The 15,513-nt window shown below is 36.3% G+C and overlaps 1 protein-coding gene across 7 annotated transcripts in view; it reads right to left on the bottom strand.

Moving 5' to 3' along the window:
* The window catches only part of TACC2 (transforming acidic coiled-coil containing protein 2), a 192,923-nt gene that overhangs the window by 93,555 nt on the left and 83,855 nt on the right, over positions 1–15,513 (bottom strand). For all 7 annotated transcript variants that reach the window (XM_039336549.1, XM_039336620.1, XM_039336137.1 and 4 more), the window contains one exon: positions 14,600–14,716. In XM_039336549.1, the coding sequence (XP_039192483.1) occupies positions 14,600–14,716 (117 nt within the window). The remainder of the gene's footprint in view (positions 1–14,599; positions 14,717–15,513) is intronic.

Here is a 15,513-nt window from a genome sequence, read left to right as displayed (position 1 = left end):
CTGAAATATTGACCTAAATTGCTTGATCTCAGATATATTTTTAGGAAATCAGACATTTTCAGATTACAGTCTACAACTAAGCTTATATATTCAGCATATTTCTGAAATATGAAAATAGCTATACAATAATCAGAGGTGGCAAAAATATGTTTATGTTTGTTATAGGAGTGCCCTCTATTGATCAGAGATAAAATAACACCTTGATTATACAGTAGCCCCTCTTTGAGGGAGATAGGTGGTTCAGAAATTTGAAAAATAAAATAAAATACATTGACTACTGGGATACTTACAAAAAGCTGAACAATGGATTGGGAATAGGATAAACGAACACATGAACCATCATTCATAATTCCCTACTGTGGTTAAAGCAAGCACTAGAGTGGAAATATGCTAATTAATATATCAATGTTGCAAGATTTACTACTCAGTAGCAGTAAAAAAAGAACTGTAATAATTTAAAGACTAAATATAGAGTTTCCAGGATGTATCAGTTTGCTTAGGCAAACTCTCTCTATTTTTAATTATAAATTATTTATGAATTTGAACAAAGAAAAGAGGTCATTGATTTGTCAGTATAGAAGGTATATGCTCTGGAATAAATATACACATTATATTTTTCACAGCATTTACAGCAATACAGAGCACTACACCAATACAAAATTAGCATATTATGTATATTGATTCAACATATGAACAAAATCCATGACTTTTTTCCCCCTCTATTAATTCAATCATCTTATACCACTTAAGCCTATGCAAATTCTCTAAGCCAGTGTTTCTTAACCTCAACAACTTAAGATGTGTGGACAGGCATGCTGGCTGCACAATTTTAGGAGCTGAAGTCCACACAACTTCAAGTTCCCGCAGTTAGACACATTTCCCTACACTAGTCCATGAGTAAATTAGCAGTCTTTTACTAATATTTAGTTTCAGTATACTGAAACTTAGATCTTTAACTGTATATTCAGAAACCTTTTTACAATGGAAGGTCACAGAAACCACACAACGCAAACTGTATTATTGCAGCAACATGGGAGTTTTGCACATGCAAGAACACTGGCTACCTAAAAAAAAAAAGAATCACAGAAAATCAAGCTCTATTTATATGTCTGCCTCAGGGTTTATAACCAAATTCTCCTTTCTTTCAGAGATCAGAATAAATTGGACCATTCTTTCCACAGCCTTGCAACTCTGTCCACTATTGTATTTAAGTTTTAACTATCCTAACAACATTTAGATTGTTAACAAACAACAATAAAATATTCTACACAAAACAACTGGAGAGAAAGTCCTGTATCTTAGTCCTCATCTATTGAATTAGCCACAGTGATTTGGGTTCATGTAACATGCTATATACTAAGCTGCAACGAATGAAAACATAAAACTTCAACTAAAAGTCAAATAAACCAGATCTACCTGTTTAAAATACACAGAGTGTTCTAGTGTCTTTTAAGGATGTACTGGTTCTGGGCATGAATCATCCATAGAGTTTGGTCTAGTGCAGGAGTAGGCAACCTTGGCTCAGAATTCTGGGAGTTGAAGTCCACGAGTCATAAAAGAACCAAGGTTGCCTACCCCTGGTCTAGTGGTTAAGGCACCAGACTAGAAAACAAGAGACGGTGAGTTTCACGTCCCTCCTTAGCCATGAAAGCCACCTGAGTCAGCTTGGGCCAATCACTCTTTCTCAGCCCAACCCATCTCACAGGGTTGTTGTTGTTGTGAGAAAAATAGGAGGAGGAAGGAGGATTAGATGTGTTCACCACCTTGAGTTATTGGTAAAAATAATAATGGTGGACGGGGGGGGGATCTAATAAACTAATAGATAGAGATGGTTTAGGAGTAGCAGGAAACTGTGCTATTGGTACAAGGTGTAACAAACCACAGGCTCACATAGTCCCTTTTCTGCAGTTTCCATTTTTGCTATGTAAAGATTAAAAAAAAAAAAAAACCCTTCCTTCTTTCAGCTGTACACTAGCCACAGCTCTACAGCATTCAAGCTCCGGGAAGTCTAAGTCACTCAACATCGAACCGAAGTTCATGAGCTTCGGGGGGTTTTTTATTAGAATTTAAGCTAAAAGAGCTCCCAGGGTTTGAACATATCAATAAACAGTGGTTAGCCAAATAAAAGATGGCAGTTTTCACTCATCCTTCTTATATAAAAAAGAAAGGAAATCAGTGAGTTAGAAATTTGCCAAAAGAGCATTTTTTTTATTGTTTTACAAGACCACAGCCTCTAAAATAGAGGTCTACCTAGAGCAAACATATTTGGATCCCATTCAACAAACTAAAACAACAGTGCAGTTGTTGCTTGGTGATCTCACATTCTTCTTTTTCTATTTCTGACATTTGCTGAACTTTTGTAGTCACAGGAGCATTTGTTCTCAGCATTTTCTCTTGTTCCATGCCAAGACTTAGAAGCTGTTTCTGAAATCAGGACCAATAATGTATATGGTCATCTATAACGATGTATAAAATTATTTCATGACTATCTGGCTTCCCTTGAGCTCTCTGCCTCTTTCTCAGCTAAATTTTTCCATCAACTTATATGGTAATAACATGTAACATAATGTAAACAGCCACATGCAGACTGTGCAATAGTAGCCACAGGCAAAATAAATGGTCTAAAATTAAATGTGGGGGGGGGACATTCCCAGAGAACTAAGCCAAAAAACAGCAACCAAAAAAAACAGCATCAGAAAACCAAGCATGAAACCCACATCACATTCCCCATAAATAATATTTTAATGTGATATTCCTATTTGTTTTCCAAAGTAAATGTATCATAATTTCCAAAAAATACAGATTGATAAACAAGTCTGTGAGAAAGGGTGTTCAGCAAAATATAAAGTTAATAAATGTATTTATCAGTATATTTTGGAACAATGTCAAGAAAGGTACACTATATTCATTTCCAATATATTAAAGAAAAAATAAAATGTAATCATATAGGCCAGACAGGTAGGTAGGTAGGTAGGTAGGCAAGCTGATGATAGATTGATAGATACAATAGATAGATAGACAGACAGACCCAGATAGACAGACAGAATCTAAGAATAGGCAAGAACCTGGATATGATACTTAAATTACCTTACTCAATAGAGCATGGATTCTATACATATCATGTATATGAAGCTGGACATCTGCCAACCAGCTGTTTGGTACCAAAATATAAAAAGGAGACAGCTACATCTAAGTAGGCCCCTCTAACAGCTGGGCTATCTGACATCAAGCTTCATTTCTTTTCTTTTCTTTTTTCTTTTCTATTTCTCCATTGTTTTTTAAAAACATTTTTGGCTCCTGCATGAAGCTAAAGAATTTAAAATAAGACAGCACCCTGCTTCTATGACTGCACAATCCTTATGTGGTTAGGTTGTTAGTCTTAAAGGTAACATCTCCTTTGCTAAATTTAATTGCAGCAAACAGCAAACTATATGCAGTATTAGTGGATCTATACTTTTCTTTTTGATTTAGTGTTATTCAAAGTGTTCTCCACAAAATGAAGTCCAAGAGCATTCATAACAACAACAGAAACTGCTTCAACATCTGGTTATGATTTTATGAGTGAACTCTCAAACAATACTTAACCCAAGAAGGAAAAATATTACAAATTAAATGAACTAATTTCTCCATTCCTATTTGCAGAAGAGTCTTGAATATATCACTGTTTTTCTACATTCCACCATATGTCAATGTGGGAAAATGCCATCACCAAGATTTATTCCAAGAAGAAAAATGATAGAATTTTACATATGCTGAAATAAATTAAAATTAATACTTAATTCACATTGGGTGGTTCCTGATTAGGTAGAGACAAATTTCTTCTGTTTCTTACTAGGGTTGCTCCTCTAGTTCCACTAATGTCAGTGGAGTTTATTTCAGTGAGAAAGTGCGGTTTCTTACTGAAACTAATCAAAGTATGTCAAGTTCAAAGAAAATGCAAGCAACTTTAAGCCATCCTTCTTAACCTGTTGCTTCCTGATGTTCTGGAATTGTTCCTCTCACTTGGAGAGACTTAATTCAAGCATCTGGAGAACACCAGGGTGGACAAGGCTATATTAAGCCATCACTTATAGCATTTGGAAGGGAAAAAATGATCGCCTTACACTGCAATAACAAATAATTGTATGTTAAAAAGTTAACAAACTGATTTAAGTCCTGGCCATATTCATTTTACCTCAGTCACCTGCCTAAGTGTCCTAAAACAAGAAGCAAGTAGATTAAAAGGCATGGTGATTCTTAACAGTTGCTCTCAGATTCAAATAGAGCACGGCAAACAAATAACTATCTGGATGCTGAAATGGCGCCATTTATGGTCTGGATATTCCTTTTCATTATTTCAGGTCTGGTATTTCTCTCCCCAATGCCTACTGTTCAAATCCACATGGTCTAATAGAGCATAGAAAGGTGGAACATTTCTTTTTAAACCAAGTATCTCCTGAATCAATTTCATGCTTACATTTTTTTTCTCATGTCTTACCAAATACGGCTAAAATAAGGTTAGCATATACTTGGCATTGCAGACATCTGAAAAATGATTGAAATCCCTACCAGTGCTATAATCATTTTCAAAACCATGTTTTAAAAAGTTATGTTGGGAACACTGCTGGCCTATTTATTTTGCATTAAGACAAGTGTGAACATACCACAACCCCAACTCAAGTATCATAGGCACAAGAATGACAACAACTGGAATTCTGAGGAATCTGTAGTAGTTAAGGTCCCAGGTTGGAATCCAGAAGACCCTGAGTTCTAGTCTTGCTTTAGGTACAAAACCAATGAGGTGACTTTCAGCCAGTCCCTCTCTCTCAACCCTAAGGAAGAATCAATGGCAATCCACTTCTGAAAACCTTGCCAAGAAAACTACATGGGTTTATCCAGAGTTGCCAGGAATCACGACTAGCTCAAAAGCAGCATCCCCATGGCCACATGATCAAAATTCAGATGCTTGGCAATTGGTTCATATTTATGAGGGTTGCAGTGTCCTGGGGTCATGTGTTCACCTTTTTTTTTTACAAATATTTTTATTGAGTTTTATAAAGGTAATAAGGGGTCAAAAAGGGTAAGACAATGGGAAACAAAAAGGTTAGACCAGGGAAAAGGGATAACACAAAAATGGGATTAATCCCACAAAATAACATCGCTTCAGCAAGTCTACCAGTCCGCGTTTACATATTAAATCTTAATAATTACAACTTTCCATATAATCACGTAAATAACAAATTAGTCAATAAATCTCATTCATTTCACTACTTAATAATGCTTAATATTAATTATTTATAATCACTTTAAAATAATAATATACTACATATTAATTATAGTTTACCATATTATTTAAGATCACAAATACACAAAGAGGAAGAAGAAGAAGAAGAAATAAGAACAAGTTCATACAAATAATCATGGAATATAAATACAAATTATCAATTATCTCTTTAAATTTCATAACCTTTTCTCACTCTAGCGTGTTTCTAACCAATAATAAAATTTTCCCCATGTTTTAAAATAAATTGTGTCTTCTTTCTCTTTCATTTCTCAAGTCAGTCTATCCATTTCTGCACATTCGAGTATTTTTGTTATTATAGCCTGGTCAGATGGTAAATTTTCATTTTTCCAAAATTGGGCAAATATTATTCTTGTGGCTGTCAGCACATGCAATATTAAATACTCATTCTCTTTTCCATAATTCAAACCTAATATTCCTAACAAACAGAGTTCTGGTTTAAATTCTATCTGTATTTTAATCATCTCTTCTAGCCACATATGGATCTTAAACCAAAATTTTTTAACATTAGGACATATCCACCAGAGATGGTAATAAGTGTCTGGTTGTTGTTTACATTTCCAAATGTGTTCACCTTTTGAGACCTTCTGACAAGCAAAGTCAATGGGAAAGCCAGATTCATACCTTGTTACTAACTTAACAACTGCAGCGATTTGCTTAACAACTATGGCTGGAAAGTTGTAAAATGGGGCAAACCTCACTTAACAGATGTCTCGCTTAACAACAGATATGTTGGGCTTAGTTGTGACTGTATGTCAAGGACTAGCTGTAGTTATCTTTATCAGTAGTCTACCTCTAGAACTGCTGGTTTCTGGCCACATCATTTTCCGTTTTTATATCATGGCATGAAAGATTTATTGATCCATGCAAGAAGCTGATTGGTTTCAGTTTCCAGAGATTTTCTACTGCAACCATACACAAAAATATGTACAGATAGCCCTCGACTTACCACAGTTCATTTAGTGACTATTCAAAGTTACAACGGCACTGAAAAAAATTGCCTATGTCTCTTTTTCACACTTACGACCACTGAAGCATCTCCATGGTCACGTAATCAAAATTCGGCCTCACTTAACAGCCATGTTACTAAGTGAACAACTGCACTGATTCACTTAACAACCGAGGCAAAAATGTCATAAACTGGGGCAAAATTCACTCAACATGTTTCACTTAGCAACAGAAATTTTGGGCTCAATTGTGGTCGTAAATCGAAAACTACCTGTACTGTTAATTTTCCAAAGTACAAAGTATAAAGTTATACTGTATAGCTTTAACTGCATCAATAATGGAATGTTGCATTTGAAATACTGCAGCTTTTATTTTTTTCTGCATTCATCTAGTTGGCATAAGTCCTGCAATCATCCGGGTTTTTGTAAATCATCAGGGGGACTGAATTTAGGGGGATATAATCTTATTTATACGAAAGACAAATCTGTATTCGTGCTTTTTTTTCCTTTGCTTTCATGATGGCCTATCTGTCAATATGTTACGTGCTTACATAAAATCTGGTCATTAATTACAAAATAAGTAATTATCATAAGCATTTTAGGCACATGTTGGGAATAAATTGCAGTTGACAAATAGGACCAAGAATTACTGGGGTATATATATATCTCAGCAGATACAGTATGTTTAGATTGCTGAAAGTTGGGTAAATGCCAACATATTCAAACTATAGGATAAACAGTGAAATGAGATCTTTTCTTGCTCTTTTCCTGGGCATATTGAGCAAATGCTAGATTAAGTTCTTTCCAAGAGGAAAAAATGTCAGTATCAATAAGATTAACTACTGCAGCAGGGCCCAGTTGTTTGTGAGACTTAAAAAGAAGTTCAAATGTACATTTAATTTTCACTGCAATGGAGCACATATGTTTTCTAGTCTTTATTACTACAAAAAACAATGCAATTGGCCTATTTCCTATTATAGTATTTGTATGTAGGCCAGCTGCTCTGCGTTCTATATTTGTACTAAAAGGAAAAGAAAATGATAAATTAAATTCTAAAAAAGAAATGGTGGCTGGGGCGGTGGCTTTTAATGGCATGTGCATTAGTCAGCTGTGAAACACACCACTGACGTTTTCTAACCCAGGCAATGCTTCTATGCTCTGCTTATAAAAATAAATAAATACCAGAAATAGTTTGCCCACCTAAAGAAAAAGAGAAATACTTTGGATATGCATTATTTCAAGATTGTTTAATTCATTATAGCATACAGATAGGGAGTTCATTTCTGTTACTCTGAAGTTCATCCCATACAATGCAATTTACTTTACCTGGTTATTCTTGATAAAACAACAGCATAAGCATGGGTAATCCTTACATTCCTGACCCACAGCCTGCTTTTGAGCACGCAGAAAAGATGCTGTGGTAAACAGCATTAATGCTAGTGGACTCTAGCTGTTGATCTTGGCTATCTGCCAAGAGTCCAATCTTCTGCCATCCTCAGAACAGCACGTGAAGAAGCTTAGTTGTGGTCTTCAGGCTTTCAGACGTCACTGCTAAAATTGATAGTAACAGGGAATCCCAAGAAGACAAAGTTTCTTATAATGGAAATACTTCCTGTTATAGAAATGTTGGTCTATTTAAGTAAAAATGTTCTTGAGTTGTCTACAACTACTAATGAATTCATAAATACATTTTTCCAATGTTCTTGATGTTCAGAAAGTGATTGTTGTTCCCCTCTTCCAGGGTGCTTGACTTCCTATTGTATAGTCTACAGCAGGGATGTCAAACAGCCGGCCCATGGGCCAGACGCGTCACCAGGAAACAGCGCCCACCCCATTGCCAGCAATGGAGAAAAAGCTACGATACGTCACACGATGTCACATGTCTGGTCTACAGCCTTAATATTCCTTGGTGAATCCAAGAAATAATTAACCTTCCAAGCCCAGACAATGTTGGCCAAGTACTGCTACTGAAATTACCTTTTCCCCATGTACGGCATGTTCAAATGAAATATCAGGCATGGCAATCCAAACAGAATTTATGCAAGAATAGATTCAAGAGTAGATATTCAAATGACTATTACACAAGCAACACAATACTCCGTTATCAATGAAGAAAGAAGGTTCCTCTGAAGCAACATAAGCGTATGAGAAAAAGAGAAATTGAGAGAAATGATTTTAAAATGAAATCAGTGCATTGCTCCTTTAACCTTAACAAATCTTGCTAAAAACAATCTTGTGGGAATGTTTGGGCATGTTTGGGCAGGGAAAATCATTTAAGTTTGGTATAGCTATCAAAGGTCTCACACTCTTTCACCTGGGTAATCTAGTAATTATTAGCCCAAATCAGCATACCCAGTTTTATCTTAATTGTTTCCATTTGCCACCAAATATCAGGGTGGGTGGGCTGAATCCTTTGGATTGTATGTTTGTTGTCTTGTAACTTATAGTTGCTGACCAGGATAGGAGCTAGTTTGGAGCAGTAAAACAACCCAGGAAGAAGGGGGAAGTTGGTTTGTCCTTCCTGTTTTCCCCCCAAAGAATTCACTTTTGGATTTAGACATGTGTTCAAAGACATACAGTATTCCCTTGAAAAATGACTTGTTCTCTATTGGAACCAAATTCAGAATATTGCTTCTGGTTTCTTTAATAAAAAGAGGGCTTTGAAAAAAAATTAAGACAGTGTCTTCAGGACTAGGAAGAAGATACTGCATCCATCTTGATTTAGTTCAGTATTTTTATGTCTACTTTTATCATGAGTATTTTTAAATACAAATGTATTAGGAATATATATTTCTGAGATTTTAAAGACTTTATAGTACCCATTTCAGCAATGCTAAGAAATGCTAAGCTCTTTATGACATTAATAGCTCAATGTCTTCTAGAAAATTGAACAGGATTTGGGTATTTTACCTACAGAATCTCTCCCATGCCTTTCCTACTATGCTGAATGATATATTATCACTGGGACTGAGTAATGGTATATACCAGGCCTTTTAGAGGCAGAATAGTTTATATTGTCACTGGATAGACAGAAGGACAGCACCTGAGGTCCTATTACACACTTTCATCAGGTAGACATTTAGCAAAACATAACCCTTTTTTTTTTTCAAATCAAAGGGGAAAGTTGGAACTCATTGTCAAGGCAGCTACAAATCAGAAATTGCTGAAGCGTCTTTGGAAAACTTTGGTGTAAAATCAGAGAACACAGTAAGGAACAGCCAATGGAAAGAACACTAACAAAATGTGCTATATAAATTGTAAAGGCCAATTTTAACTACAGAATAGCTTCTGGATTACTCTTTATCGCTGGTAGGAAAAAACACAAAACAATGTGACTGTACAAGATAATCACCTTACACAATGACATAAGGATGATGAAAGTAAAAATGAGATCATTATTCCAGGAACAATGTTTGCTAATATGTCCAAATACTTTCCCCCCCAGAATCTTCTTCCTTGTTTTCTACAGTCAGAAAGTTCTCATTGTTTTTCACTTTACTTCTATGATAGTTTATCAAATACAGTAGCAGCACAATCAAATACAGTAGCAGCACTATTCTCTAAATATTACTGTCTTTTCTACTGTCTTGTCCTATACAAACAGTGTCTGTGTAAGAAAAGTTCAGTTGAACGCATGTCTTTCATCTTGAGTTCACTCCATGTGAAAATACAGTTTCTGTATTTTCTGATACTGCTTGCAAAGCTGGGGCAACTACTAATTAGTATTTCCAAATGAACCTCCTGCATTTCATTACATTCATTTGCAGAATGAAACTAGTGGTTCTTAAGTTATCAACTCTTTCTATTTTTTCTGTTCTAGTATTTTTTTAATGGGTCAGAAAAGCATTACATAACCACTCACACTGGCAACAATGCTTTTAAAATATCTATCCGCAAATACAGAATTGCTCAGACTAATGAATGATGAATTAGTATAAGTACAGAACTGACTCACCCCAATTTCTCCTCTTCCTCTAGCACCCGCCTGGGAGTTCTTAAGTTTCACAAATCTATTGTAAGGGTAATCACTGCATCTGGGCAAAACTGCTTTCACTAAAATGTAATGCTGGCTAAAATGGTAAGTGCATACAACTGCAACTTTGTTGTCTGTTTATTATAACATAAAAATCTGTTAAGAGTTTATATTCAATGAATGAAAATTCTTTGCGTAGCTTACTTTACTCTCTTTGTTCTCCATGTAAAAGTTCACAGCTACATAGATAAGTCAGTTTTTAATAGTCAATTCTTAATTGCCCTTGTCAAGATTTAGCACAGTCAATGGAAAAACTACTGATTTTTTAATGTGTCTGAAAGCCATAGTCCCATCCAACATGGATACATGATATGAGATTATGGCCCTAGGGATCTATGAGCAGGTGGTGCACATATACGATATGACAATACATTTGTGTGCTATGATTTTGCTACTACACTGAAAAGCCTCTTACCAAGCTGTTAAGCTAGAAAGCCAAGAATCCACTCTATTAAAATTATTTAAAGCATTTTCCAGCCTTAAATTACTTCTATGATAGTTTATCAAATACAGTAGCAGCACTATTCTCTAAATATTACTGTCTTTTCTACAAATCACTGCACTATCAGTTATGCTGTTAAAACACAGTAAAGCTTCAAAATATTGCTTTAGAAGCATTTCACTTATTTCAAAACTAAAGCATATCATAACTAGGGGATTAGCCATTTTGGATCTAATTCTCACTAACAGAGATGAAATGATAGACGGTGTTGGAGCCATAGGAACCCTGGGAGGAAGTGATCATGCAATATTAGAATTCAACATTATAGAGGCACAACCAATAGAACACAGTCAAACTAGAGTCTTGGACTTCAAGAGAGCTAATTTCAATAAACTTAGAGAGGGCTTGGGAAGGATTCCATGGATGAGAATCCTCAAGGGGAAAACAACTCAAGAAGCTTGGGAAATTTTGAAAAATGAGATAATAAAAGCACAGTCTAGCACAATACCAACAAAGAGGAAAAATAACAGCTCTCAAAAGAAACCAGCATGGCTGCATAAAGAACTCTCTGACAAATTGAAAGATAAAAAGGACAAGTATAGAAAGTGGAAAGAGGGGAACATAACTAAGTCAGAATATCAGCAAATAGCCCGAGCCTGCAAAGATGAAGTGAAGAAAGCCAAGGCTCAAAATGAACTGAGGCTTGCGACCAAAGTCAAAAATAACAAAAAAAGCTTCTTTCAACATGTAAAAAACAAGAAAAAAGTGAAGGAAATGATTGGTCCATTAGTGGGTGGAAGTGGCAAGAAGGTGACAAGCAACAGGGAGAAAGCAGAACTATTTAACTCATTTTTTGCATCTGTCTTTACACAAAGGGAAAAAACAGACCAACCTATCAAAAATAGTGCCACAAAAAACAAAACAGAAACACAAGTTAAGATAGGCAAGAAAATCGTTAGTGAGCACCTGTCCAGCCTAGATGAGTTCAAATCGCCAGGACCAGACGGATTACACCCCAGAGTTCTCAAGGAACTGGCAGATGTGATATCGGAGCCACTGAACTATATTTTTCAAAGATCCTGGAACACAGGGGAACTACCAGAGGACTGGAAAAGAGCTGATGTAGTTCCCATCCTCAAAAAAGGAAAAAAAATGGATCCAGGAAATTACAGACCTATCAGCCTGACCTCAATACCTGGGAAGATCCTGGAAAAGATAATCAAACAACGAATCAACGAACACCTAGAGGCAAACAAAGTCATTACTAAAAGCCAACATGGGTTTGTCAAAAATAGATCATGCCAGACAAATCTTATTGCATTCTTTGACCAAGTGACAAAATTAGTGGATCAGAGGAATGCTGTGGACATAATTTACTTGGACTTCAGTAAGGCATTTGATAAAGTAGATCACAACCTACTACTTGACAAGATAGAAAAATGTGGGGTAGACAGAACCACCACCAGATGGATCCGTAGCTGGCTGACCGGCCGTACTCAGCGAGTGGTCCTCAATGGAACTGCATCTATATGGAGGGAAGTGTGTAGTGGGGTGCCCCAGGGCTCTGTTCTGGGCCCAGTACTCTTCAACATCTTCATCAACGATTTGGATGAAGGGATAGATGGGGAACTCATCAAATTTGCAGACGACACCAAGCTGGCAGGAATAGCCAACACTCCAGAAGACAGGCTTCAGATACAGAAGGATCTGGACAGACTTGAACACTGGGCACTAACTAACAAAATGAAATTCAATGGTGAAAAAAGCAAGGTTCTACATTTAGGCAAGAAAAACCAAATGCACAAGTACAGCATAGGTGGCACCATGCTCAATAGTAGTAACTGTGAGAGGGACCTCGGAGTCCTAGTAGACAATCACTTAAATATGAGCCAGCAGTGTGCTGCAGCTGCCAAAAAGGCCAACACAGTGCTAGGCTGCATTAACAGAGGGATAGAATCAAGATCACGTGAAGTATTAATACCACTCTTCAATGCCTTGGTAAGGCCACACTTGGAATACTGCATCCAGTTTTGGTCACCACGATGTAAAAAAGATGTTGAGACTCTAGAAAGAGTACAGAGAAGAGCAACAAAGATGATTAGGGGACTGGAGGCTAAAACATATAAGGAACGGTTGCGAGAATTGGGTATGTCTAGTTTAACGAAGAGAAGGACAAGGGGGGACATGATAGCAGTATTCCAATATCTCAGGGGCTGCCATAAAGAAGAGGGAATTAAGCTATTTTCCAAAGCACCTGAAGGCAGGACAAGAAGCAACGGGTGGAAACTAATCAAGGAGAGAAGCAACCTAGAACTAAGGAGAAACTTCCTGACAGTGAGAACAATTAATCAGTGGAACAGCCTGCCTCCAGAAGCAGTAAATGCTCCAACACTGGAAGTTTTTAAGAAGAGACTGGACAGCCATTTGTCCGAAATGGTGTAGGGTTTCCTGCCCGAGCAGAGGGTTGGACTAGATGACCTCCAAGGTCCCTTCCAACTTTACTATTACTATAAGAGATTTCTCCTAGTTTTGCCTAAATCTTCTACTTCAGGCTTTAAAAAGAACAAAAATCCACAACTCTCAATTTTTCTACAGCCACCCAAATTGTCTCTCTCTCTCTATAGCTCTTCATCTTGTCAAGAAATACTGTATAAAATAGATTTGTGTGTCTCCACTGCTAAAAACACATCTTCAAAGTTTTAATATTTCATTTTATTAAAACAGTACTACGTCATTTAACAGTTTTGTAGGAAAGAAGAACTAAGGAAGCAAACTACTTTACAAGGGCTACCAAATATCCAACTACAGATTTTTTTTTATTCCATTTAAAAATGTGTCCGATTTTCAGAGACTGCCTGAACAAGTCCCTGCAGTTTTATTGGGAAGATTTTTTAAAAGTGGTTTGCCACATTGCCTCCTTCCTAGGGCAATACCTGGTCCACATATTCTAATGTAGGATTACAACTCACAGCCTCCCAATTTATACCATGATGTCTTAACCCAGTGGTGGCGAATCTATGGCACAGGTGCCAGAGACGGCACTCAGAGCCCTCTCTGTGGGCACGCGCGCCATCACCCCAGTCCTAGGCCTTCAGCTGGGTTTTATAAAACCTTTTTGCTTTTGCCTCCGCCACCGTGTGCAAAAAAAAAAAAAAAGGTTCAATCAATCAGTCAATTTCAACTTCTCGCGGGAAAAAAAAAGACCTTGCAAAGTTAGAATTGATTGATTGAACTTTTTAGTCCCACCCAGTCTGCCATTACAACTGCAGTCACGCCCACCCAATGGGCCACACCCACCCGGCACCCGATGATGCATAAGTGGGTTTTGGGTTGCAGTTTGGGCACTCGGTCTCTAAAAGGTTTGCCACCACTGCCTTAACCACTACACCAAACTAGATTTCTCAGAACTTTCTTTTTAAAAAAATATTTCTATGGATTCATCTTTATCATAATATTTATTCTGGAAAATGTTCAAAATTTTCTTATGGAGTAAAATATCACTTCTTCGAAACAATAAATGATCAGATATTTAGGGAAAAATAATTTAATTTAGGGATGATCCGTTAAAATCAAATTACCCTAAAACATAAAAATGAAACACGGTAATTCAAGAACCCAGCTGCACACAATGACAAAGAAGAAGTAAAGGGGGATCATCAATAAAATGCAGGAATACAACATAATTGATGGGTCTCAATCTGTCTTAATTTGACAAATTCTATTTCCCACAGGATGGTCCACAGTAATTCAGGACATACAATAAGTACCATGCTAAGACAACCTATCCCATTTGTCTTAACTTTGTGTCATTTAAACAAAAAAACCAAACTAACTAGCCCATTCAATATACCCTTGTTCACACAAGTCTTAAAATTATGCTTAATATTTTATTCTACCTTGCTGTAGTCAGCTCAGTAGCATCAAGAGCAGCATCACAGAGGACTGTGATCAGTGGTTTTTCCAAAGAATCCACATCAGGCTCCAATTTAATGGAAACATCAGGAACAGAAGAACTGGGTAAAAACAAATGGAAATATATTAGAATATATTTTCTGAAAAAAGGTGTTTCTGGAATATCACATCAAAAGATGACAAACATACTGTCAGGGATTAGTACTAGTAATTACTTCAGTGTGATCAATAGATATTTCTTTTTCAATATGTTTTTATTGTTAGCTTTCTGTATCCTTCTCTAAAAGCTCTTCTATCTGATAGCTAGAGGTGATTTCACAACAAGGCATATCTCTTTGTAAAAGGGTTTTCATACATTTTAAAGCCATCTTTCAGATCTAAAAGATAACTGGAAAATTCAGGTTCTATTTCTGATGTCTTTTCATATTGGGATCCCATTAAATTTGGCTGACAATGTAATTCAAAATATATTAATGCAGTACTCAAGTCTGTCTTTATAACAGTCTGACTGGAATGAAGAACAATGTATTTTAAATGAACCAGATTAAGTAGATCTATAAATGTAAATGAAAGGAGAAAAAAATCCTAAATAAATCAATAAACCCAAAATAAAGATTTAATTTTAGTTTTCTTGAAATGTCACAAGCTGGAGGGATGGCACATAACACTGCTCGATCAAGCCAATGTCAATCATCACAGCAATCCAGTTTACAAAAGAGTAAATATTGGGATAGACCATGCAAACATAACTTTATTAAGAATTGTTTAAAACTATGCTTTGTTGTACAACTCATAATGGCCTAATTACATTAAAAGCTTACTTCACATTTAACAGCTATTGAAAACTGCAAATAAACAAGTAAACCACATTACAATTTATCATGCTATATAGTTCACC

The sequence above is a fragment of the Crotalus tigris genome, unplaced genomic scaffold (assembly GCF_016545835.1).
Source record: "Crotalus tigris isolate CLP2741 ecotype Arizona unplaced genomic scaffold, ASM1654583v1 scf7180000017536.10889498, whole genome shotgun sequence".
In the NCBI taxonomy this organism is placed as follows: domain Eukaryota; kingdom Metazoa; phylum Chordata; class Lepidosauria; order Squamata; family Viperidae; genus Crotalus; species Crotalus tigris.
The sequence above is the reverse complement of the archived record's forward strand: the minus strand, read 5'-3'. Positions and strand labels throughout refer to the sequence as shown.